At 30.9% G+C, this 26,771-nt stretch overlaps 1 protein-coding gene across 1 annotated transcript in view; it reads left to right on the forward strand.

The window, feature by feature from the left end:
* TRPC2 (Short transient receptor putative channel 2) overlaps nt 1–26,771 on the forward strand; it is a gene marked incomplete at its 5' end in the record, with an annotated part of 91,728 nt that overhangs the window by 8,475 nt on the left and 56,482 nt on the right. Inside the window, one exon of the mRNA XM_012939972.3 lies at nt 25,221–25,373. Coding sequence (XP_012795426.2) covers nt 25,221–25,373 — 153 coding nt within the window. The remainder of the gene's footprint in view (nt 1–25,220; nt 25,374–26,771) is intronic.

A 26,771-nucleotide genomic window follows, 5' to 3' on the forward strand; every position in this document is an offset into this window, starting at 1 on the left:
TTCGTCTGTATAACAACTATGAATGCACTTACCAGTATGTACATCGGTTCAAAATTACGAAGACTTTATGTTCCTTCTACAAATATTTATTGAAAACATGAAGTTTTAACATCTTAATTAATATTTTATCAAATTTTTGTTACAAATTGTGATGTATGCTACTGATATTAACAGATAGTAGTATGTAACACAAATCAGATGTGGAATACCTGTCAAAAAGAGGGCTGTGGAGATTGAACTAAAGAGAATAGAAAGGAAAACAAAAAGGAATCTGAATAAAAACAGAATTGGAAGTTTAGTAGTTAAATTTGTTAGTCGATTTAAGCTAAACCACTACTGAAAACCTGGAAGCACTGGACAGCCTATTCGTTCTAGTATGAGAATCCTCAGTAGTACACAACAACGATTCCCCACTCAGCACTCGGACCTAGGACCTTCATTCTCGTGAGTTAACACCTAGTCTCTAGACCACTAGACCGAGATCTAACGGTGTTAATGTCTAACTTCAATCAATCCACGATATCGCACGACAGTCTACCATTGTCTTCAGTAAATAACTGTCTCACAACAGACTCGGTTGAACTCTACTGGTCACAGAATGAAGTATATAATGTATGATTCCCATAATTTATGAAGACACTTTGTTATTATACATGAAATAATAAATTGGTTTTCTCCACTTGAGCTCTTATTAAGAATTATTTATTCATTTAATTAAACCATTAACTCTCTCAATTCACTTGGTGTTGTTTTACTTGTATCTTCCCATTGTTATTTAGGACTGCAATTGATCAGTCTCATGTTTGCATATGTGTTTTAAATGGACTAAAACTGATTTTATAAATAAACACATAAAACTGTAGACAATTAACTAAAATGTTAATAAATAATAATAATAATGTAATTAATTATGATGTTGAAAAATATACTACTTTTATTAAGTTTAATATTACTTCTACCAATATAATATAGCTCAGTGTTACATGATCTGAACATGGAAACCTTTAAAAGTCATATAAAGCAATTCTTAGATATTGATATCACATAATTTGAATATTTCACACGCAAAATATATTCTGTCTAAATATTTACCTATATAAACCCGGTACTATAGAACTATTGTACTATGAGTATAGGGGTGTGGAGAGTATTAAGTTTTTGATTGAGATCATGGACCGATTGATGTTAGACCATCGTTGGAAACCTGGAAGTACTGGACGTTCGTCTCGTCCTGTTGTTGGACTCCTCAGCAATGTGCATTCATGACCCCACTCGTGGGATTCGGACCCAGGGCTGTCAGTCTCGCGCGCGAACGCTTTACCTACTGGACCGCTGATCCGGCATCCAGTGGAATTAGTGTCTAACATCAACCAATCCACGAAATTGCGCGATCATCTTCCATTGTACTGAAGTAGATACCAGTCACTACCCGACACGGATTAGCTCCACTGGTCACAGCTTCTCACTAGAACTCCGAGAATTCCTTCACTAAGCTAGTCACTAGTGAGCACATGTTAATTATCAGTATAGTATTGTACTATGACTTCTCATAGTGAAATGTAATTGTCTCTGTTATCTTTATTCACTAATGTTTGTATTATTATTATTGCTATTGGGTAAACATCATTATTAATCTCCCCAGTATACATGACTCATTCACTTCGCATTCATCCCACCCTATTATGTCTTACTAATCTTTTACACAATATAGTCTTCTATTAAATATTTGATCGAATTCTAATTACACTATTTTTTTCTCTCACCCTATCTGATCCATATTAATTTGGATCATAGATATTAAAATTGTATTTAACATAGAAACTGATTCAAGTTAACATTTTATACGAATCATATCAACATAAACAATTTTATTGTATCTTGTTTAACAATCCTAAATTCACATGCTTTAAACGATTTACGTTGCCTTTAAATTGGCCATTTTTCGGATTATTAATTTAGATATATATAACTGTAGAACCTGAAGAGAATTTATCGAAAATAATATTCTTCATTCAAATATTAATCTTTTAATGTATATATATATATATATATATATATATATATATATATATATATATATATATATATATATATATATATATGCTTTTCCAATATCCAATATCATTGTCACGAGCTTATATTAAACTGATAAATTTCTTGGGGCTTGCTTCTTGTTGTTTTGTTACGGTTTCAGGTATTTGGTTATGTCCGACAGGTGGTAGTCCAACCACACGACTCCACTAATGTGAGACTTAATATAAAGTAAATATTTACATGAAAACTGTGCACCATAAAAGCTATTCGCATAATTGATATAAATTTTTATATTGTTTAAAAGAATTCACTCATTGATCAATATCTATGTGAATACTTCTTCAACAGTTAACAAATGTATATTTATCCTTGAATAGATAATAACCTAAAACATATTTATCATCATTTCTCTGAAAATGAAATCTTTAATAATAACCATATGAGAAAATTACCCAAAGTTTTGTAGAAATAATAAAATTAGGTAAATATAAATATAAACCACATAATGTTCTATAGTGGTGAATATTATTATTTGGGAAGAGATATAATCCGTTATAAAAACTATAGTGTAGTGTTTATTTTTTCGAATGTTTGTGTAAAGCAATGGATCCGTTTTATAAAATTTCAGATCAACTTCGTCATTTAAAATATTATGAAATCATTCATGGGAATAGGTGAATATTTTGTATTCAAAAGTCAATCAAATTATGTATTTTAACATTGATTATATTGTATGGAATATTCTTTATTGAAACGATAGTATATATACATATACAATAGGACTAGTGGAAATATTCTAATTTGATTGATCCTTCAAAGTAATAGTTAAGATCATGAGTCAATTGAAACTAGATATTCATGGGAAACTATGATGATTAGGAGTATTTGAATTATAGTATGAACCAAGAATCCCATAAATAACGCAATTGGATCATGAAGTACTCGATAAGCACAGACGAATGTACTGTATTTGGAATTCGAAATCAATCAATCAACAAGTACAAAGGAATCATTAGTTTATTCAAACATCACAGAAACGTGGTACCCCTCAGTAGTGTGTATGCACGATCCTGTCCCCTGGGATTCATACCCAAGGTTCTGTAAACGTTGAAAACTGATATATAAAAATATGTAATGCTTGTCATATCATCTATTCTTTATAATCTCTGATTCATATATGAAAATAATTACAAAAATCTTATGTTACTTCAAATTTACAATATTACTTGTAAAATTTATTCAGAATATCACGATAGTACAATTGTGACATAGTGACATTACAAATATTTTCATACTTGATTATAGAGTATTATTTTATTTTTTCGAAGGATATTTATACTATGCAAAATTCGAGATACAGTTTCATAATGTTGAGTTTAAAAGCAATAACAGGATAATAAACTGTAAAATTGTCTATTAAACTCCTTTGGAAATCCTCACAGTACAATATAAAGCTAACGAGTACTAAATGTCGTAGATCATTTAAAAATATTTTACCTGACATTATTCAGTTGCTAATATTTGAAATGTTAACTTCATAATTTAAATAGTATTGTGATGTATGCTACTGATATCGACAGATATATGTTGTATGCATCATTAATCGAAAGTGAAATACCTGGTGGCAGAAAGTTAAGAAGGTTGAAAGAAAGAGAACGAGAAGAGATAATGATTGGTATGGAAACGAAGGAACGATGAAATCTGAGACAATTGATTGACATTTTTTTTAAAATGAAGTATTTGCTGTATGAATCTCAGATTTTTACCAAGTTATTCTGTACATTTAGTTGTACCCTGCTTGTGTTCTTGTTCACATGTTCTTGTTCATTTAATTTCAAGCGTATTGATAATGTTACAAATCATATAACAATATTTGTAAATCGTGATAAATTTTTCTTCTGTGTAACAACTACCTTTTATCTATCGATATCATATAACCACGTAATAGCCTATCTATTGGTAATAAGATTAAGATTTGAAGAGAAGAGTGTTATTTTCATCAATCAAATGGTAATATGAAACAAATAGATGTGATAAATTCTAAGGAGTCCTTCTTTTGTTTTAACTAAAACCAGATAAATTGAAAATGTTCAATAGATGTTTTGAAGTTCAACAATGATTTGTACATTAATTATTTCAGTAAAACAGTTTCTCTCTCTTTCTCTCTCTCTCTCTCCAGAAAGCATTAACCTTAGTGAATATTTTCTCTAGGCAATTAACATTCTAATATCTTTTACTTTAGTTAGTAGTTATCTGTAAACAGTAGGTCATATTTGAAAAAAAGAAACGAAAAAAGAGGTTGATAATAATTTATTAGTCAACAAATCAAACAGGCGTTAAATTTAAAAGTACAAGAATCCTATTGAAACAATCGTGGTTTCAGATTTGTTTTGTTTGTTTGTTTGTTTGTTTGTATATTACTTATGAAAGTCAAACTGGTATAATAAACAACAATGAAATATAATAACACATTTACTGATTAGTTTACTTTTGTTTTCATTAATCAAAAATTAATAGATTCTCAATTTACAAAACAAGTATGATGAGTTTGCGAAAAGACATTTTTTTTTAAAAAAATGGACAACGACTTTGAAGGTCAAAATTATTGAAACAAACAATTGTTTCGTTCGAAAAATAACATGATATGGAAAAAATATGAACAAAAGTCTATCTTTAAACAATAATTGATAATTAACAATGGTATACAACTATTTAGTATGAAATATCATTAACAATAAATTCAATTAGTGTATTTTCCGATTGTTATTTAGGACTGGAATTGCTTTGATATAGCCACAAGTCAAAAGGCAATCTGTATAAGATGCATATATTCCAACAAGAGACTGATTAATCGCAATTCTAAATAACATTGGGAAGATATAAGTAAAATAACACCAAGTGAATTTAAACATCAGTCCATTCCATAGACAGGTGGCTATCAGGACTCAGTAGCTAAGTGAATAACGCTATGGAGTTTGAAGTGAACGGTACTGAGTTCGAGTCTTGGAGTGAACATTAACTTTGGGATGCAGCTGATGAATCCTAAATAAGATGAAACGGATTTCACTACTAGCCATTATTCATGTTTGCTTATCATTAACAATGTTGGAAATTTAAATACGAGTCAGTTTTATATATGTTACTGTAATGATGAAAGTAAATTGTTGGTTCAAATCGATTATATTTCATTAGTTGGTTGTTAATACAACTAGCTGTGGTTCCTAAAGTTATCGATGAGCTTAAATACAATAAACTTATCTTTATGGAACCATCACAAATATTATATTAATTACCCCATGAAATTTGTATAAACACAATCATTATGCTGAATTACTTAGGTATCAACTGATTGATCATTTAACGTGCAAATATCAAGTGTTTTTATTGCTATTTAAACTGTTTATCGTTTTCAAGAAATCTTAATTTCCAAAGTGAACTTTCTGTCTTTTTTTTTACAACAATCTTACTATGCTATACTTACATTTTATAAAGTTTAAAAACTCTTCACCCCGTTGACCTTCTGGGTTTTTACGTTGTTGTTTTTTTTTTTAGAAAAGCTACTTAAATGTATGTAAGTAATTCTGACAATATTAGTGTTAAGATCACATTTAATCTCACCGCACTATAATGATTGTTTACTCAGTAGATTATCTAGGGGGTAAATAAAGAAAATTCAGGAAATATTTAATTAGGGAAATATATTAAACATGAAAGATGAAATTTGACTGAATTAAACACTTTAACCTTAAAATTTTTTAGCACTATGTATTGATACGTGCATTTTATCAAATCAATTAAATTAATCTTTCAGTTAACTTAGTCATTTTACATATTGGCTACTTTTTGGGGAAAAAAAGCAAACATTAAGGTGAGAAAACATCACCCATTCGATGCATAATAAGAACGGTTATTAAAGTATGTACTTATACATATTACCACAGTTACCAACATTATCATGCATATTAAATGTCAAGACTTTGCGCTTTACGGCCCCAGTTTTCATATCACCCTATAAAACGTTTGTAAGGACCATAAGGAAACTTAAGAATGAATACAATGTTTTTTCAATAGAAAAGTTTTATGAGGACCACTGGATTAATAATTATTATTGTGACAGATATGTAATTTATGCATAATAACAAGGATTGTCTAAATTATGGTGACTAGTCCGATGTCGAGTTCATATAGCTTATTCTAGCTTCCGGATAAACCAGTTTATCCATTCTTCTCAAGTCACATCTTGACCTTATCAATTATTAGCTTATCAACCCTGAATGTTCTTATGTAAGCACATGTGTGTACACTTCTTATATTATACATCACATGTCTGTAGCTTGTTTTTGTGCGACTATAAGTATTGATTAACGCTTGATTAAAACGAATTGGTTCACATGCCTTCTCCATTGTGTGTTGTTTCGCTTCACTCTCTTCTTTGTGCTTCCCTCTGATCGCCTTCTCAAATCAATCATTGTATTCGAACATCCATTCTCGTATTTGACCTATTCCGTCATTCACTAACGCGATCTAGGTCGATAATCATATACAAGTATTGACGATATATATATATTTTGACAACAATCATTCATACGATCTAACTAGAGTCAAATAATGTACTTTTGAGTGAAATTTCATTATTCTGTGATGTATTAGATTTTGATTGGAGTAGGTAAAATTAACCAATCAGGATGCAAAGTTTATAAAATAATTAAATAATACCTATGAAAATATTAAGATCATCAAATCAGCTCATAATTACTTATAATAATAGTAACAATAATAATAATAATAACCTTCCTCCTTTACCCGGGCTTGAGACCGACAGTAACACTACAAGAGCTACAGGTGAAGTTAATCAATAAAACTTATTGTTAATTAAGGGTAAAATATATAATTAAGTGTATGAAACCCAAATTTTCTATGAATAAAAGAGACATTTTGAATAATTATAAATATAAATTGAAATACTTAAAATGAATAGAAGAAATATTCTTTATAATGTATATTGCTGAAATTATATTTTAAAGAAATAATAATAATAATAGTAATTACATGTTTCTATTTATACTACTAATAAATTATAAGGTGTAATTATGTTGTTATATTAAAATTAAATTGTTCATCAGAATATATTACTATAAGTAGTGATTATCAGCATCAATTTTAAAATAGTGCCGATAAATAAATATACCTAATTTATGATTGATCGATTAGTATAATGTTACTATATTTGCATTGAATATTACACATAATTGAGTAGATAAATACGTAAACAACTTTCGAATTCTCATGCACAGATGATTAAGTATATAAACTATACTGTATTGAATATTGTAATACTACGTACATATTGTGGTGTGAATTACTTACATCCACATAAGTAGTATATAACGATGGTCAAGCATAGAATGTATTTCAGTAGGAGATCGATAGGGAAAGAACGGGAACAGAATGTAATTGGTATAAGATAATTGACTGATATTTGCAAAAGGAACAGTCAAGTTTGAGACGATGGATTGATATTTTTCAAATTAACTATTTACTATACGGTTCTCAGATTTTATTGAGATGCTCTGTAATTTCGTGTCAAATAAATTCGATTGTCCACACTTGTGTTCTTGTTCACTACAACATAATGAAGTAAATAAATAAGTAAACGTTAGTTTGGATAATAGAATATTTCAACAGTTTATTGAGTCTCGTGCCTAGATGGTCAATAAAAACAATGCATATATTTGTATAAATTCACTTGGTATTGTTTACTTGAATGTTCCCATTATAGCTTTGAACTGCAGTTGATCAGTCTCTTATTGACATCTTTGTATACTGTGCAGATTGTCTCGATATTGCCTTAATTCACAAGCATTATATGCAAAGATGAATAGTGGATAGCAGTGGAAGCCAGAGTGAACATCAACTCTACGATCTAGGTACATCCAGCTGACGAGTCCTAAGTAGGACGAAATGCGCGTCCTTGATTCCACTGCTGCCCACTATCCATCTTTGCCTATAATATATATTTGTAATATTCCAATAAGTAGAAAAATTAGATTTTCTACTAGGTGGTTAAGTCTATAAGCTTTACTGATTACTTATAATCTAAATTTTTACTCGAAATTGTATCGTTACTGTCTATGTAATGCTCACGTTTCAGATGACAAATAAAACTACATCTTAATAGAGTAGATACCATTTTTTTGTTAAATAATAAAGAATGCAAATTTAATTTACGATTTATATCTCCACTTAATGTATTTTAAATAAATAGATTTGACAAACTGATGATTTTGATTGAATAAAACCAAACAGCAAACATAGATATTAATGTTCACTATCAACAAGATAAAGTTATGAATAAAACAATTGTATTTGGAAATTTTGTACTATGGAATAGGATTAAAATGTTTTTTGGTGAAGTTTTATTCTTTGAGCTGGATGGTTTAGTCGTGGAGCTTCCATCGTTCTTCTGAACGATATCATCAGTACAAACTTCAGTTAGTAGTAAATTGTTCATATGAGCGTAGTTGGATTAAACTATCTCCTATAAATGTAAATCATAACTTACAGGAATATAATGTGATATTTCTCGTTACGGGTTACACTATTATTATATATTATAGTGACAATAATAGTTATTGAGACGTTAATTATTCTTACTACTCAGTGTAACGAAAGAATGTCGACAGACAGTGTGATATTACAACATATTACGCTTAATCCTCCTAATAACTAAAGGCTACTTAAAAATTTCTAATCATTTCATTGACTTGAAGATCTACTCAAACATTTCCGTTACTATACAGAAATAACTGAATATTAATTCAAGTTAATAAAATGTATTGTGAGGCACAGTGTTGCAAAGTGTAAACTAAGCTTGTAGTGGCTGTGCTTCGTTGACCAATCACCCTCGTAACCGTTATCATATAATCCTCAACGGTGTTTGAAATTATATATATATATATACACATATATATATATATATATATATATAACACTCGGTTAGCTGACTCACTCATTCGCTTCACTGCTTTGTGGTCTGAGTTATCCGCTAATAAAACTGTAGTTGCTGCTTCTCTTTGCCTTCTAATTTCAAACAGCTTTGAGGATTATATATAGGGAAATGAATGGATCATCGAATCAATTAAGCAGTTCATAGTAAAGGTAGCAGAATGAATATATGCGTAGGCGGTAAGCAATGTTCAAGCATACATATTTCATACAAGCACAACAATAATAAAGGTGCAATAAGTTGTTATAGTACGGATAACTGTGTCCGCTAAATAAGTTAACAAAAGGACTTAACTGAGGTAAATGAGAACAAACTCAATTGCACGTGAGTTGCTATAAACTACTATTGAGGTCGATTTATCTTCTATATAGTTTATTCCATAAAGCAACAGGATATGATGACACTTGTATTCAAAGATTAAATGTACCATATAATAAGTAAATTTGTCGATTCAAATCTGGACAAAATTCAATATGATTGTGAATGGAAAACAATTGCATTTTAAATATTTCAAATAATTCTTGACTACATACAATTTGTATGTAAATAAATAATTAACTAATACACTATTTGAAGTACTGAAAAGGTTGTTTTTTTACCTCCTAGATATTACATAGAACTAAGTTTGTTCTCAACATTATTACTCATATCCAAGTAGGAATTAGCTGAAAATGTTACTAAAAATGAACTAAGTATGAACAAATCCTTGCAAAAATACCTAAAACATAGAAATAGACTAGTTATTTTGTGCTGTTTGCTATTTATGTTGACAGACATAAGTAGTATGTAACATCAATCGGAAGTGGAAAACGTGGCAGCAGAATGCTATGAAGGTTGACTTGAGGTGAATAAAAATGGAATTAGATAGGAATTGTGAATAGAAAGAATCATACAGAATGTAAATGACAAATGATGTAAATTTGAAAACGCAGTATTTAATGTATGGTTCTTATGTTTTACCAGGATACTGTGTAATTTTGTATTGAAATACATTTGATTGTATTCACCTGAGTGTTCGTTTACTACAATCTATCTTCATCTGAAGAAATTCTTGTAAGTTAAAATATGAGAAGGTTTTTGATAACATGATGCTTTGTTTTTTTTGTAGTTCACTTGCTGATGTCAATTAGTTATCTCAACTAATTTAAAACTGATTAAAATGTCTAGTTAAACTATTATCTAGTGCTTGTTAGTGACAGATATTCTAATTGATCCCCCGCAATCTCTCTGAGAAGCTATGTTTGATGGAGTTAAATGAGTCTAATGTCGAAAATTGACAAATTGATAAACCTAAATGAGAACCGCATTATGTCACAAAAAGATTAAAAACGAGAGTAAGGAACACCGAAATTTGAACCAGTGGATAAAATTTATTTTGTAAGCAGCAAGTATAGGCATTTCTATGGTTGTGGATGTACACTATTTACGAGCAAACAGATATCATGGTAGTATAGCAGATCACATGTAATTGAGTTTGTTCACATTTAATTTGGTTAAGCCCTTTTGTCAAATTCTTTGACGGACAGAGTCATTCCTACAGTAACAATTTATCTTTACCATTATACCTTTATTATTGTTGCACTTGTATGAATGTGTATGAATATGCTTGAGTATTGCTTACTGCCCACGCATGTATTCATTCTGTTAACCTTACCACTAGTCTATTATTCATTCATTTCACTATGTATATGTAGGTATATTTTATTCATGATCATTTTCTCACTGACTCGTTCGCACACTCGCCTCTTAGCTTTTCGGCACACTCTTTTATGCTTGTTTAACGTACCTGTGAATTTGGATATCTGTGTTCAATATTTGCTTCTGTCTTGAAATATTTGAAGAAATTATTAGTTTTCAAGACTTCAAATTGTTTTTTTTAAAATTAATTTGCAGTAAATAACGTTAAATATCTAGATCTAATTAAGTAATATTGAATGGAAAATGTCGAGTACAACAACTATATAATTTATATGCAAAGATATATAGTGGAAAGCAGTGGAATCCATGACGCCCGTTTCATCCTATTTGAGACTTATCAGTTGAACGTACCTGTATCTTAGTGTTGACATTCACTCTGGGACTTGAACCCAGTACCAACGTTTTGCACTGTTACATAAGCAAGTGTCTATCAAAATTCAGTAACTAAGTGGATAATGCGATAGCGTTTCAATCGAGCAGTACTGAGTTGGATACCCAGAGTGAACACCAACTCTGAAATGCAGGTACATCTAGCTGACGAATCCCAAATAGGACAAAATGTGCGTCCTGGATTCCACTACTAGCCACCATCCATCTTTGTTTATAATACTTGTGAATTAAGGCTATATATAAAGACAATTTGCACAATATACACATATACCAATAATAGACTAATCAATTATACTTCTAAACTATAATGGGATGATTCAACTAAACAATACCAAGTCAATTTATTATATAATTTGTTTAATATATTTGTATGTTTTATATGTCTAATAATGAACAATTGTTCAATGTCAAATAAAATAAATGGTATGTGACATAAACATGAATGTTTAACATCAAAGCAAATATTATTCATGATTAGAAATAAGGAAAGTAATAACTAACAATATACTAATTAATAGATTTAATATTGAAATATATTTCATTATAGAATTATAAAGTGATGCTTAGAGAAAAATAGGATCAAAATATAAAATGATTGTTGTTCATCAGCATAAACATCCCTCTAACATTATGTATCTAAGGCAAATCTATTTTTTTCAAATATTCAATAAATTATTGAATAGAACAGTAAAGATTCCTCTTTCTTTCTTTCCTTACGTTTTCCTATATGATACAATAATATCGTTTGTTTGCTTTGTTTTGATTAGGTTTATTCGGATTTTCTTTTCTTTTTCTTTTTCTTTTTTTTTTAAAAAAGAACGTTTTAGTCTATTCAATTCATTTTGTATTATCTAAGTTATGATATAATATCACGCATTCTATTTAAATTTCCTACTGAACTATAATTCTCTCTTTTTTTCTTCTTTTAATTAAGTGAAATATCAATATTTTTCTTTAGTTTATCACGTAGGAAAAACAAAATTACTCTTCATTTATATTTTTTCTTTGAAAGGGGGGGTGATAAAAGTGAAACTGATTTAATTAAATTGAATTGAGATGATGTAGAAAAACAAAAGAACAAATTTGCAATCTGCTTGATTATCAAAATTATCTGTTACTATCCGTTAGATATTTCAATAAGTTATCTAATTTTATTTGTTTTAATATTTTATTATGTTTATGAATTGTATAATCTATGGAAGTGAGTTTATAAAATATTTATAACCTTCCATTGTATAAGTTATTAAAAAAAGAGTACAAATAGAGACATTGTAGTGGTTAGTGATATGGAATGAAAAGAATGTACATTATTCAGATATTAATTTCTGAACTGTTAATATCTAACTGGCTATCAATCAATATTTATTGCCTGGATTGATCAACAATTTAGAAACAGAAACTTGTTGAAATACTTTGTACTGAGAATTCTATATTGTATCAGAAATATAATACTGAATTAAGCTAATAATTTATTTATATCAGAAGGGTTTTTGTGGATATTATTGTAATTTCACTGGTTAAGATCATGAGTTAATTAAAGCTAGACCACCATAGAAAATCTGGAAGCGTTTGCGCACGTGACTGATAGGTCCTGGGTTCAAATATCGCTAAGGATGCTATCATGAATGCGCACTGCTGAAGAGTCCCACAATAGAATGAAACGACCATTCAGTGCTTCCAGGTTTTCCGTGGTGGTCTAGCTTCAATTGACTCATGATTTCAACCAGTGAAATAATTTATTTGTTAAATACTCATTTATTTAAAATGTCTAGAAATTTGATTATCTCTATATTTCAAATGATGTAGATATTTTCAAATCTCCAAGTTGCACTCATAAAACTGTGAAATATTGTCTGTAAGATTAAAAAAAGAAGTTTTCATACAATGCCGTTTGAATTTTTTGGATATTAATTTTATGCGAATGTAAAGTTCTGTTCAGAATTTCATCTTAGACGGTGTAAAACACACAGGCTCTACAATACTTCAATTAGCATGATGATATAATATTCATGAATTGTAACTGTATCATCATGCATCACAATAATTTAACTATTCACAATATGACATCCTAAATTAAAGGCCTTGATTCTTTTTGTCTGTACCGTGTTATGGTCAATATTCAATATAATCCTTAAACTTGGTATACAGTTCTTCCTGATAACCCTCACTAGATGACGCTCCAATGGTGTATCAATCAGAAGGCGAATAAGAAGTGCTGATTACGTTTATACTATTGTACTACACACAGATCACCAAAATTACAGGTACGCTAAGCAAGCTTGGAAGAGCAGTGTCGAAAAGCAAGAGGGCAAACGAGTGAACATGAATAAAATGTACATATATACATAGTGAAATGAATGAATCATAGACTAATGCTAAGGTTAACAGAATGAATACATGCGTGGGCAGTAAGCAATACTCAAGCATATTCATACATATTCATACAAGTGCAACAATAATAAAGATATAATGGTAGGAACGACTCTGTCCGTTAAAGAATTCAACAAAAGGGCTTAACCAAATTAAATGTGAACAAACTCAATTACACGTAAGCTGTTATAATCTCTTAGTTTATTATTATTTTTTAAATCATATAGCACCGTTCAATCCTTGAACATTCAAAATGATCTTTCTTACTTAGGAATCTGGAGAAATTTCCAGCGTCAAGATGATTATCGTAAAATTAGAAAAAAAATATGTTCGACTAAAATGTCACAAAAACATTAATAGTTCATACTTTAAAATTAGAATAATTTACTTTGCAAGGTATTGTGGTGCGTGCTACTTATATTGATATAAGTAGTATATTATGCGAGTCAGAAATGTAATGTCCGACAGCAGAAGACGAGGGAAGATCAAGAAATCAGGAGCAGGAATAGAATGCAATTTGTATGAAAATGTAAGGACAATGAAGTCTGAGGCATTTTGAGACAATTGGTGGACATTTTGCAAATTAACGATTTAATATAAAGTTCTCAGATTTTATTGGGATGCTCTGTAAGTTTTGTGTCAAGTACATTCCATTGTCCCCACCCGTGTTCTTGCTCACTACAATATTGCTTCATTAAGTTAATTCATAGCAAAATAGGTTTGTATATAACCACTGAATTATGACAAATTCTTTGTTGAATTATAAAATTATCTTTTATTCCGGTAATTTTATAAGACAAAGATTATCAGAACTATGTAATTGCATAGCAAAGCATCCCCTGGCACTAAATAAGACCCAGATCATTTCACGTAACAGTGGATACTCTGTTAAATCATATCTTTCATCACATTGTCCAATGTGAGACAACTAACGATTTTTAAGACATTTATCCTTCAAACCAGTTGAATACCGACTTCACCAATACTTAGGCTGAAAGTTTTTGTAGGTCAATTTAGATGGGATATCATACTTAGCGAGGATATGCTTGATTGTCAGAAGTTGATCCCAGTGACATGGGTATGAATCTTCAGAAGTATAATCTTGTATAATCTTTTATTTTATTGTATTTGCCGTTATCATTCCTAAGATAATTCATGTAATTTCTTTTCTTCCATTCATTGTATTATTCAATAAAACTTTCCAGAATTTACCTGAATGTACATTGCATAACCCAATGAGTGTTTATTTTATTATTACATTCCCTACTCATTATATGATTGAATAGTAAAAATACACATTAATCATTATCAAGCTTCTGGAATTATTCACTTGATTAAATAAGACATGAAAACATATTCAGTTTTATTATATGTTGTTTATTTATATTAAAGTACTTAGTTTAGTCTAATAGTTCAACTGTGACCACATCTAAATGAATGCTTTTACTATCTGCTTTCAATATTTTATTTAGAAAATTGGTTATATTCATTTTTTTATTTTGATACATTGGATTTAGCTTTTTCGGAAAAAATATTTTTCATCCACCAATCATATGTTTCATAGTGACTGATTTCGAGGGGGCAATTCTGAACTTCTATTGATTAACCGTGACCAGTAGAGTCCGACCATATTGAATGTGTGGCAGTTAGTCAACAAATGTATTGGAAGATGTCTGTGTGATATTTTGAACTGATTGAAGCTAGACATGTATGCCATTGGATTCCTGTTCAGCGATCTAGATATTAAGCATTAGCACCTGAAACCCAAATTCTTGGGTTCGATGACTGGTGCTGGGGGCGTGGATATGCACTGTTGAGAATCCAATAATAGGATAAAACGACAGTTCAATATTTCTTGATTCTCAATGGTTATTCAATTAGGACCAGTCCATGATTTTGACCATGAGAGTTTTCATTTGTTTTCGTCAATTAAAAACGATATTTTTAATTAATTTCAATGTTTGATCCTCTGACTTTTTTTCGTCTTCGTCAATGTAAAGCTCATTACTTACTTCACTGAAAATAATATTAATAGATACATCATCATAATCAAGTAGTCATATTGTAATTATTTCTATATTACTGGATGTTTAAATGGAAAAAGAGTGAAAACATTATTATAATTGCAAGTTTGGTGGCCCCTTATTTATGAACATCTGAAGACTGAATAACTGGTCAATAAGAGAATTTCATCTTTATTAGTAACATAATGTACCAGATGATCAAATATCTACCATAAAAAATATTTCAATTATTTTCAAAATTGATAATAATATTTTCAATAGTTGAGATCATGAGTCGATTGAAGCTAGACCACCATGGAAAATTCGGAAGCATTGGACGGCCATTTCGTCCTATTGTGGGACTCTTCAGCAGTGCATATCCATGACCCCGCCTCCTGAGATTTGAACCCATGACCTGTTAGTTTCGCACGCGTTCGCTTAACCACTAGACCACTGAACTAGCAGGCATCCAACGATATTAATTTCTAACTTCAACTAATCCACGAAATTGAGCGACACATCCACTATTGTCATCAGTGAGTTCTTATCTCACAACAGACTCGGTTGAACTCTACTGGTCACTGCTTCTCACTAGAACTCCAGGATATACATCTTGAAGCCATAATAGTTTACCTAAGTCAATTTACGTCATATCTATTAAATAAAATATTGTTATTCTCAATAGTACAGAATTTCATTTTATATAACTGTACTCTATTGTTTCTTATAATTTTTTTAATGATCAACACCCTCCTTAGATATTAAGTTCTTTTTTCATCGAATTGTTTAAATATTCTTATAATAAATGTCATTTGTTTTTAAATTTTATTATAGTCATTCATGAATTTCTATCTTCCATTCACCTAACTATTCTATGGGGATGAGCAAAGAGAAGAAACAGTTTAAATGGATTGTTATTTTTTTATGAGCTATTAAGAAATATGATTATTCTGACAAATATCTTGTAAAATATGGATTAAGATTGAGAAAATAAGAAAAAAAACATCATATAAACAGATATTCGGATTTTTGGAAGAATCAAAATTATCTATGACCATACAAAGTGTACTATTACTTTTAATGTTTAACTACAAATAGAACCATGGTATTAGCCTCATAGTCATAAATATATTATTCTGAATATTTATTTAATACTTGACAGTTAAAATTAGACTATTTTTTTCATTGTCTATTTCCATTAAGATATTGTTATCACTTTTGTTCCATTCACTGTTTGCTCTATGCTACATTATGGCACAACATTTTTGGGCTTTCCTATAGTTTATAAGATTGTGAACATCTAGAGTTTATTATCCACAAGATTTTTATGGTCGTGCACAGAACAAATTACGACACAACGGATCATCGTCGAACAATCAGTTGATTGGAACTCGTCAATATACAACAACTTCATTGATTATGAAAAGGCATTCGACAGTGTACGTAAAAGAACAATATGAAAACTTCATCGACACTATGGAGTTCCTGAGATTGTCAACATTATCCGAAACTCATACGACGGACTACAGTGCGAAGTAGTGCATGGAGGACAGCTGACAGATGCATCCCATGTGAGGATCGGAGTCAGACAAGGCTGTCTACTCTCTCCTTTCCTCTTCTTTCTTCTGGTGGTTGACTGGATTATGAAGACCTCGACATCTGAGGGAAAACATGGCATACAATGGACAGCCCAGAACCAATTAGACGATTTGAACTTTGCAAATGACCTAGCCCTCCTATCGCATACGCACGAACAAATTTAGACGAAGAGAAGTCATATAGCAGTAATCTCTGTATCAGTAGGCCTCAACATACACAAGGGGAAAACCAAGGTACTCAAATACAACACGGAGAACACCAACCCAATCACACTTGATGGCGAAATTCTGGAAGATGTAGAATCCTTCACGTACCTGGGAAGCAACATCGATGATCAAGGAGGATCGGATGTAAAGACAAGTAAAGAAAAGAATTGCCAAAGCAAGAGCTGCATTCCTACAACTGAAGAACATATGCAACTCAAAACAACCGTCTATCAACCAATATCAAAGTGAGAATCTTCAATACGAATGTCAAAGCAGTTCTACTGTACAGAGCTGAAACATGGAGAACTACAACAACCACCATCAAGAAGGTACAAGTATTTATAAATGATTGTCTACGCAAGATACTCAACATCCATTGGTCGGATACCATCAGCAACAGCCTTCTGTGGGAGAGAACAAACCAGCTTCCAGTTGAAGAGGAAATTAGGAAAAGACGATGGAGTTGGTGGATAGGACATACATTAAGGAAATCACCAAACTACATCACGAGGCAAGGCGTAACTTGGAATCCCTAATGGGAGCTGAAAATAGGAAGATTAAAGAACATATTACATAGGGAAACAGAGGCAGATATGAAAAGGATGAATAATGACTGTAAGGAGCTGGAAAGGATTACCCGGGACAGGGGTTGGATGGAGAATACTGGTGAGCGGCCTATGCTCCTTCACGAGGAGTAAGAGGTGTAAGTTAGCAAGTTACGATTAATAAAGAAACTAATCATTTATTACCAGACTTCTTGAGTGAAAAATAAATATTTCCACCAAGATGGTGTTTTCGTGGAAAATATTCAGTTTGAAGATTTGCTGGTTTAATCCAGAAAACCGTTAAAAATCAATAGACATTTTCTGGCTGTTTTTTCTCGTAACTTTAAACCCTTCAGTAGTATACATTCAAAACCCAGCATAGCATTCATTAAAGGACCAACAAGCCACCAAGTCATAGACCAAAGGTTATCATTTCTGAACTCAATCAATTCCCGATGTCGCTAAACTGCCATTTAGTTTCATTCGTAATATCTGTTCCAATAAGTTTGATATCTACTTCACGTGGGGTCTCATTAAGGTAGTTTCTGGTGAGAATAAAACCACTGTTTGAATATACGGCACTTGGCAGTTGTTCAATTTGGGAACAAGATATATTTTTCAATGATTTACAGCAAATAACTTAGCTTACGACTCAATGATTTATAAGCAACAGTTTTGTTTAGAAAACTGATTGCTACTTGTTAGCGGATGATCAGTAATGTAAAGTAGCACAATGAAACAAAGCATTTCACAAACTCTCCTTGACTTTCAATGGTTGTCTAGTTGGGTCCAACTAGTAATTGAAACTGTTTCCTAAAACACTCTTGTTCAAAACTTATGCTTATTCCTAGGATTAGTGAAAATGATTTTAAACATACATAAAACAGTAAAACCAGAAAACACAATAACTTTGTTTCATTTTCGTCTAGCACTTCTCAACAATATGAATCTACAACCCTACTCTGGGTGGTATGCAGGACTTTCAGGTTGAATAGAACCTATTCTATTGATACATCACTAATTTGTCATTAGGTGGTTGTAAATGGCAGACGTTTATCTATATAATTAATTGATAGAAGTTTACAGTAAATTACGAAATAAATTTTAAAAGAGTTCACTGAGCTTACTAATCATCAAATACATAGATTATTCATATAAGCACAATTTTGGAAGATAAAATCACTTGTCAAGTGATAGACTTTAAATCAAAGAATAATTAATGGCAATAAATAAGTGAATAATCAGCTAGATAAATGCTAAGTACTAGTTATGGAAGAAGTAATTTTAATTTTGATTATATTCTACTCAAGACATTCAAATAGATAAGAAACCATAGCAGAAAAGAGTTCGTACAAACCTACTTTGAATGAAATATTCTTGTTTGTTATTGTAGATTTATACACCTTTGTTTGTGCTAGCTTTTAAGCCATCACGAGTTCACCTAATCGGCGAACGAGAACAAGACTCGGTGACCAAAGACCAGTAAGCTAGCTATTGATGCGTCCCAGCTCCACTAACTAGAGGAAGAAGTCCAAGCTTGGAATGGAAAGTATATTCTGCAAACAGCCAGAAACGAGCGATAACAACAAACACTATTCAAAACGTATATATACAGTGCCAAACCGTCCTTGGCGAAAGTCACCAAATAGCACACTATAGGACGCAATCGACCAATAGCATTTAAGATATTTCCCAGTGAGAAATACGACATGAAGGTGACAAGAGCGCCTTTGGCGCAAAAACAAAGAAGTTCAAATTTTCTAAATAAAATTACAAAATTAGATTCTTTCCCAAGTGAGTTCTGGAAATCTAACGTCCCCAACAGTTTAGATGACAAAGAATATGAATTGAAGCATAGAAATAAATTGAGTTTAAATAAGTAAATGATTTTTAACAGCTACCCTAAAAACAACTTTACTTCCACTATCAAATAGAAGTTAAAAGATTGGAAATTTTGCCGCTTTTTCTTTCTCAGATCAACATAGGTTCAGAAATGTAGTACCAAACTTATAGTTATGTTACAAATGTAATTATTCACGTATAAAAAAACATTTGAAAAATATAAAAGCGCGGATATGGTATAGATCTATTGTTAAATAGTTTGAAACCAAATTACATTCAATATCCTAATCATTCTTATTAAATGCAATTGACCCACGATCAATGTTTTTTAATCCTGACATACTATTAATAAGCTATGATTATACTTCTCAAATTCTGTTCTTCTTAATACGATGGTTCTAATGATACAATTTTAGGTGATACATATGCTTACAACTAGCTATAATAAACAAATGTATTTATCATATAATGAATAACCTTACAACAGTTAATTACCTCTCATTTACTGTATATAGGAAGTATGTATATTGAATTAAAAGCTTTTTTCAGGAAGAACTCAATGACGATAATTATTATTCTAAATTAACTAATTATTTTTTTTAAAAAAAAGGACAATTAACGAAATGATAATGAGAACGGATGTGTATTACATTGAAACTATGGTCATTTATAACAAACTAATGTATTTTGTATACAATAAATGATTGTACAAATGAGCTTACTTTCATAAATTATTATTTAGTCATGAATACAAATCTCTATATATTATTTTATAAATCTTGCATTCTTTTTACCGTTAGACATCGTGTACTTCACATTATGTCTGACACTTTATGAGGATATTTAGGTTCGTCATTGAAATTATAACAAAGATATGTAAAGAATTATCATTCATTACCATCTATCAGCTAGAAAAAAAACGATTATGTATGATTGGTAATGCGTAGGACTAACTTTGATTACTTGTATTGTCATTAACATTATTGTTCTAATGTTATGAATTCCTATTATAAGCATATGAATTTATCAACTTATGTAGGCTATAATGGATAGCGGTTAGCAGTGGAATCCAGGACGCGCGTTTCATCCTATTTGGGACTCGTCAGCTGGATGTGCCTGCATCTCAGAGTTGATGTTCACTCTGGAACTCGAACCCAGTATCATTCGCTTCAAACGCCATCACGTTATTCACTCAGCTACTGAGTCCTGATAGCCACTTGCTTGTGCAATCGGGTGAATTTAAATTCACTTGATATTGTTTTTCTTGTATCTTCCCATTGAGGTTTAAGACTGTAATTGGTCAGTCTGTTAATGACATATATTCTAGCCACTATCCATCATTGCTTACAAAAAGCTTGTGAATTCAGGCAATATCGAGGCATACGCACAGTATGCACATATACCAATAACAGACTGATCAATTGCAGTCTTAAACCTCAATGGGAAGATGCAAGCCAAACAATACCTAGTGAATTATGTAGACTATCTGTAAATACCATAATCTGAATTTTTCTTGTTATACTTGTATAATATGTATTACAAGTTGAGAGAACGCATGCAACAGACAAATATGCGCTGATAATATAATGGTTACCTTCTGATTAATTAATTGTACTGGGAAAGAAACAAGAATTAGATATTTCGATAATGTAATGAGAAGACGAAGTTTATCGGAATTATATGATATAGTTGTGCGTTCAAAAACAATTTGTCCTTACCCTTAACCTACCTTGGTAATACTGATTTATTATCCAGAGTGGTTATCACATTGTTTTTCTTTGTTACAACTTACCTTTAACCTGTTTAGTTGACATTTTAATTTTCATATAAAAATGTCTTAGCAAGTATGTGTGTGAACAGGTTGTTCAAGATGTATTGCGCAAATATATCACATAATTCTGATAAACTTCGTCTTCTCATTGAATTATCGAAATTTATCAAAGGGACTAATTGTTTTAAAAGAATTAGAGAGATAGAAATAAAACGTACTGGCGATACACGAAATACAAAATAATCTTGAGCAAATTTATAGTTTACATCAAGAACTTATCTTAGTTTGACAACTATTGTGGGCCAGAAAGCAATGCATGGTTATTCCAACCTAGTATGGGACTCATTGGCACTGCGCTTCAACGACCCCATAGGGGATTGAACTCAAGGAGTTTAGGTATTGTAACTCACTGTTAACATTTCGACCACTTAATTAACATCCAGTGGTTTACATTTCTATTTTCAATCAACTCTAATTAATGTTGTTTTTCAAACTTTCTCCTTTTTTACAACGGTAAAAGACATATCTATAATAATTAAACAAGAACACATAAAACTTAATACTGACCGTGGTAATAACTCTATATGATCATTTGGCAAGAGGTTTTTTTGACTTCTTAAATTTGTTCATGGAAATGAACATCAACGATAATTGTCTGTTATCAATTCGGTTACTGGTCCATAATTACATATTTTTTCACAATCAATGTTTCATAAATATTACAGCATTTAGTAAGTAGTAAATAAAAAAAGTTAAATAATTCAGGAATGTCAGAATGTAGGTTAATTATGAGAAATTATGATCAAGACAGTTAATTTAGCAAATAAATGTTGAATGAAAATAGCTATACACATCAGAAATGTAGTTCTATTGTAGTAAAACCATAAATATAAGTGGTAAAATAGAAAAATACAAATAAAATATCTATTCACATATCCATTTATTTATTTATCATATTTACTTTACAAGATCCTTGTTGACAAATATTTAAAATGAATTAGTTCAATAAACTTACTATCTTTTCGACTAAAAGATAAAGTGATTAGAATATTGAATTGAATAGAAAACTCTAAACAGTTTCAAAATCTTCATAACTGCGTGTAACATAAATTAAGATAAAAATAAGCCAAATTTATTACTAGGAAATCAGTATGACAATTTGGGGAGATCATAGGATTTTCACAGTTGAAGTCAAAGGTCGATCTAAGTTAAAACACCACTGATAACCTGGGGACACTGGAAGGCCAATTCAACCTAGTACGGAACTCCTCAGCAATGCGGATGCACAACCTCGCACACAAGACTCGAAATCGAGAACCCCGGTCTCGCGCGCGGATGCTTAGTCTCTAGACCTCTGAGCAGGCATTCAACGGTGATAGTGTTTAACTTTAAACAATCCACGATGTAGCTCGACCATCTTCTATTATCTTCGTTGGGTAACTGCATCACACTCTACACGGACGAAATCCAATGATCACGGTTTCTCACTGAAACTCTAGGAGTTACATCTTGAAGTTAGTCACCTGTGAGTATATGATTGTTATCAACATGGAGATCTGTGAATATTGTAGTGTTTTCACGGTTAAAATTGCAACTCAGCTGGTATAGCGGTTTAGAGGTTGAGCGTTCACGCTGTAAATATCATGATTTTGAAAAAAAATTATTAGTCAAATGAACAACAGTTGTCTCAACACAAACAGAATTTTAAGCTGAAAAGTATTTTGCTGTTTCGTCGCTAGTTAGTATTTTAAATAAATAAACATGATTCACTCAGTGTTGTTTACTTGTATCTACCCATAGTTATTTAGAACTTCAATTGATCAGTCTCTTGTTGGCATATGTTCATCCTATGCGGACTGCCTCAATATTGCCTGAAGTTAGTAGCTAGGTGAATAACGCGATGGTGTTTTAAGAGAATGGTACTGGGTTTGAGTCACACAGTGAATATCAACTCTGGGATGCAGATACATCCATCTGACGAGTCCCAAACAGGACGAAACATGCGTCCTGGATTCCACTACTAGCCACTATCCATCTTTGCAAATAAACATGGTATTTTATTTCTCATCAGCTGTTATATAATTAAATTGAATAAGAAAGTATATGCATCTCAAATAGAATTCTACTAATCCTCAAAGCTTTATTAACATACAATCCATATGTTAGTATCATCGTGAATATTTGTCATTCCTTTATTAGACATTTTTCAAGTCGTAAAATGGAATGGGAATAATTGTTAATTTACGAAGTGTACGCAGTTCCTTTCTTGTTCTACTGCAGAAAATACCCAGCTTTAATTTCAATTAAACACATAACTTATATTAGTAATCTCATAACTTTCAAGTTATTGAATGGAAATTTAGATGTGATCAATTATATATTAGGAAAGTGACATTTATTATGACTCGGGATCCCTTTCGAGTTTTTGGTTATCAAACGATACAGTAACAGTTATCCTATATATATGGTTTTGATGGTATATTAGAGTTCATTCGAACAACTGATCCCGATCCTTCAAATTAAACTTCAAGCATTCCCGTTTGTATGATTTTAAAAAATTTTTATTTTGTGCTGTGTAAAAAGTTTTTGAGTCCATAAGTTTGTATATCTTAGATATTCCAAAAAAGAATCTTATCTAGGTCATAAAATTCTAATCACCATTAACAATAATCAATAAATAAGAAATGACTATACTTCTCTCTAAAATTTAATATCCATTGTACATTTACTAGTAACGTGGAATTTTACAAACCTCTACTCAATAGTTATCTAGATTTTAAAGAGAGTAAGAACAAAGGTTGGTGCAGAACAATATGAATTCATTTTATTTCGTTAGGTTCTCTTCAGCTGCTTACAACCTAAAATATTTGAAATTCAACGTTATTATAGATATTGACATACGTATACAACAGAGGGCGATGAAGGATGAATATATGTAACATAATGTGGCAAAGATTTCGTTAGAGTTAATGAGGTCATAAAATTTTGTTTCGAATATATAAAGTTTGGGAGGGAAGGTTCCAGAACATTGAGATAGTGATTAGAAATCATGGAATTAAAACACATTAGACGATTATGTAATGAAGTAACTGAAAATAGATTAATGTTAATAAAGAGAGATATGAATTGAAATTGGTCAGTTATGAATGATGTAATTACGTCATTCCAACTCTTTCTGAATTTTATAATTACATCATTCATAACTGACCAATTTCAATTCATATCTCTCTTTATTAACATTAATCTATTTTCAGTTACTTCATTACATAATCGTCTAATGTGTTTTAATTCCATGATTTCTAATCACTATCTCAATGTTCTGGAACCTTCCCTCCCAAACTTTATATATTCGAAACAAAATTTTATGACCTCATTAACTCTAACGAAATCTTTGCCACATTATGTTACATATATTCATCCTTCATCGCCCTCTGTTGTATACGTATGTCAATATCTATAATAACGTTGAATTTCAAATATTTTAGGTTGTAAGCAGCTGAAGAGAACCTAACGAAATAAAATGAATTCATATTGTTCTGCACCAACCTTTGTTCTTACTCTCTTTAAAATAATAAAGGGAACTATGGGTGTGAAGTTATCTAGATCTTATATCAAAATAACAATATGGGATAAACTTCAAAGCAAACCATATTTAAATATTTTCATAATTTATATTTAAAAAGTTAATTATTACTTTATTGAAATTTTGATTAGTAATTTACCTTTATTTTTGTTCCTCTTAACAATAATATTTAGGATTCATTGATATTAGAACAACAACGCTTACATACCTATCAAGCATTATCTAGTTCAGCTTATTTAGCTTTAACTACATCTGATCCAGTATCTACAGCATTTATTTTACGTAATGAACTTTATCAATTAGCTTCTCAAGAAAAACAGTTCAAAGTAAGTGTTTAGTAGTAATTAAATTGTTAAGTTTTATTTAAATTCTTATAGTTGGTTAATCTATCAAAATAATATTCATATAATACAGTGTTTCAAATAAATTGGTCTAGCTTCAAATGACTCATGATTTCAACCATTGAAATTACTATAATATCCATAAAACCCCTTCTGATACTAATTAACATATGCTCACTAGTGACTGGCTTTAAGATATATATCCTGGAGTTCTAGTGAGAAGCACTGACCAGTGGAGTTCAACCAGGTCTGTTGTGAGATATCTACTCACTGATGACGATGGTGGATTAGTTGAAGTTAGACATTAACACCGTTGGATGCCGGCCAGTTCAGTGGTCTAGTGGTTAAGTGCTCGCCTGCGAGACTAATAGGTCCTGGGTTCGAATCTCGCAGGGGCGGGATCTTGGATATGCACTGCTGAGGAGTCCCACAATAGGATGAAACGGCCATCCAATGCTTTCGGGTTTTCCATGGTGTTCTAGCTTCAATCGACTCATGATCTCAACCATTGAAATTATATAAGTTTAATTGTTTTTAATTATAAGAAGAGATTTACGATAAACAAGTACTAATTATTCTATATTTGTTTATATTATTCTCTAATATAAACTTTTATTTTTCCACTTGAATGAATTATTCAGTTAATACTACTATCAATTTTAGCTAATATATATAAGCTGTTATTGATAAATTTATGGATAAGGTCATGCAAATAATTAAAATAACCCATGATGTCATTGAATAAGAAAGAGAAAATTCAGCTGTACATGTATATAACGTTATATAGGCCGCACAAAACGATCATTGTCCAAACACATCTCAGAACACTATCCGGCTTGGCTCTTAAAAGGAGAATGTAAAACAATTACTAGTTCGATACAGGAGGATTTAATTAACTGTGGACACGTCACTCTAAAAGATTCTTCTTTTAAAGTAGTCTACAGAGTCAAAAAAAGTGGATCGAAAGGGTAAAAGTCGAATCAATATTTTATGCACTGCTGAGGCATTAGCAATCCATGAACTCAAACCTGAACTTTGCGTTCAGAAACGATTTGTCCAACCTCTCATCTTTCCTTAGCCCTAATTCCTTTGATGGGTATTTTTCGGGGTTGTTTTTTTTCTGCTTGTTTTTCTGCACTTTTATTTGATCATTATTGAACTTTATAAATTACTATTTTACATTTTAAACTCGAATCAGTTATTATTACCCCATACAAGTTTTGTTGATAATTATTCAGTCTATCAGAATGATCTTTGTATTGGTTGCTTTTCTTCATATTTGTCAATTGGACTACGTAACGTCAATTGTTATTTATTCCCGAATCCATTTTTGGTGATGCAATCTTTTCTATTCTCCTATAGACATATATATGCGAATGTACA

The sequence above is a fragment of the Schistosoma haematobium genome, chromosome ZW (assembly GCF_000699445.3).
Source record: "Schistosoma haematobium chromosome ZW, whole genome shotgun sequence".
In the NCBI taxonomy this organism is placed as follows: Eukaryota; Metazoa; Platyhelminthes; class Trematoda; order Strigeidida; family Schistosomatidae; genus Schistosoma; species Schistosoma haematobium.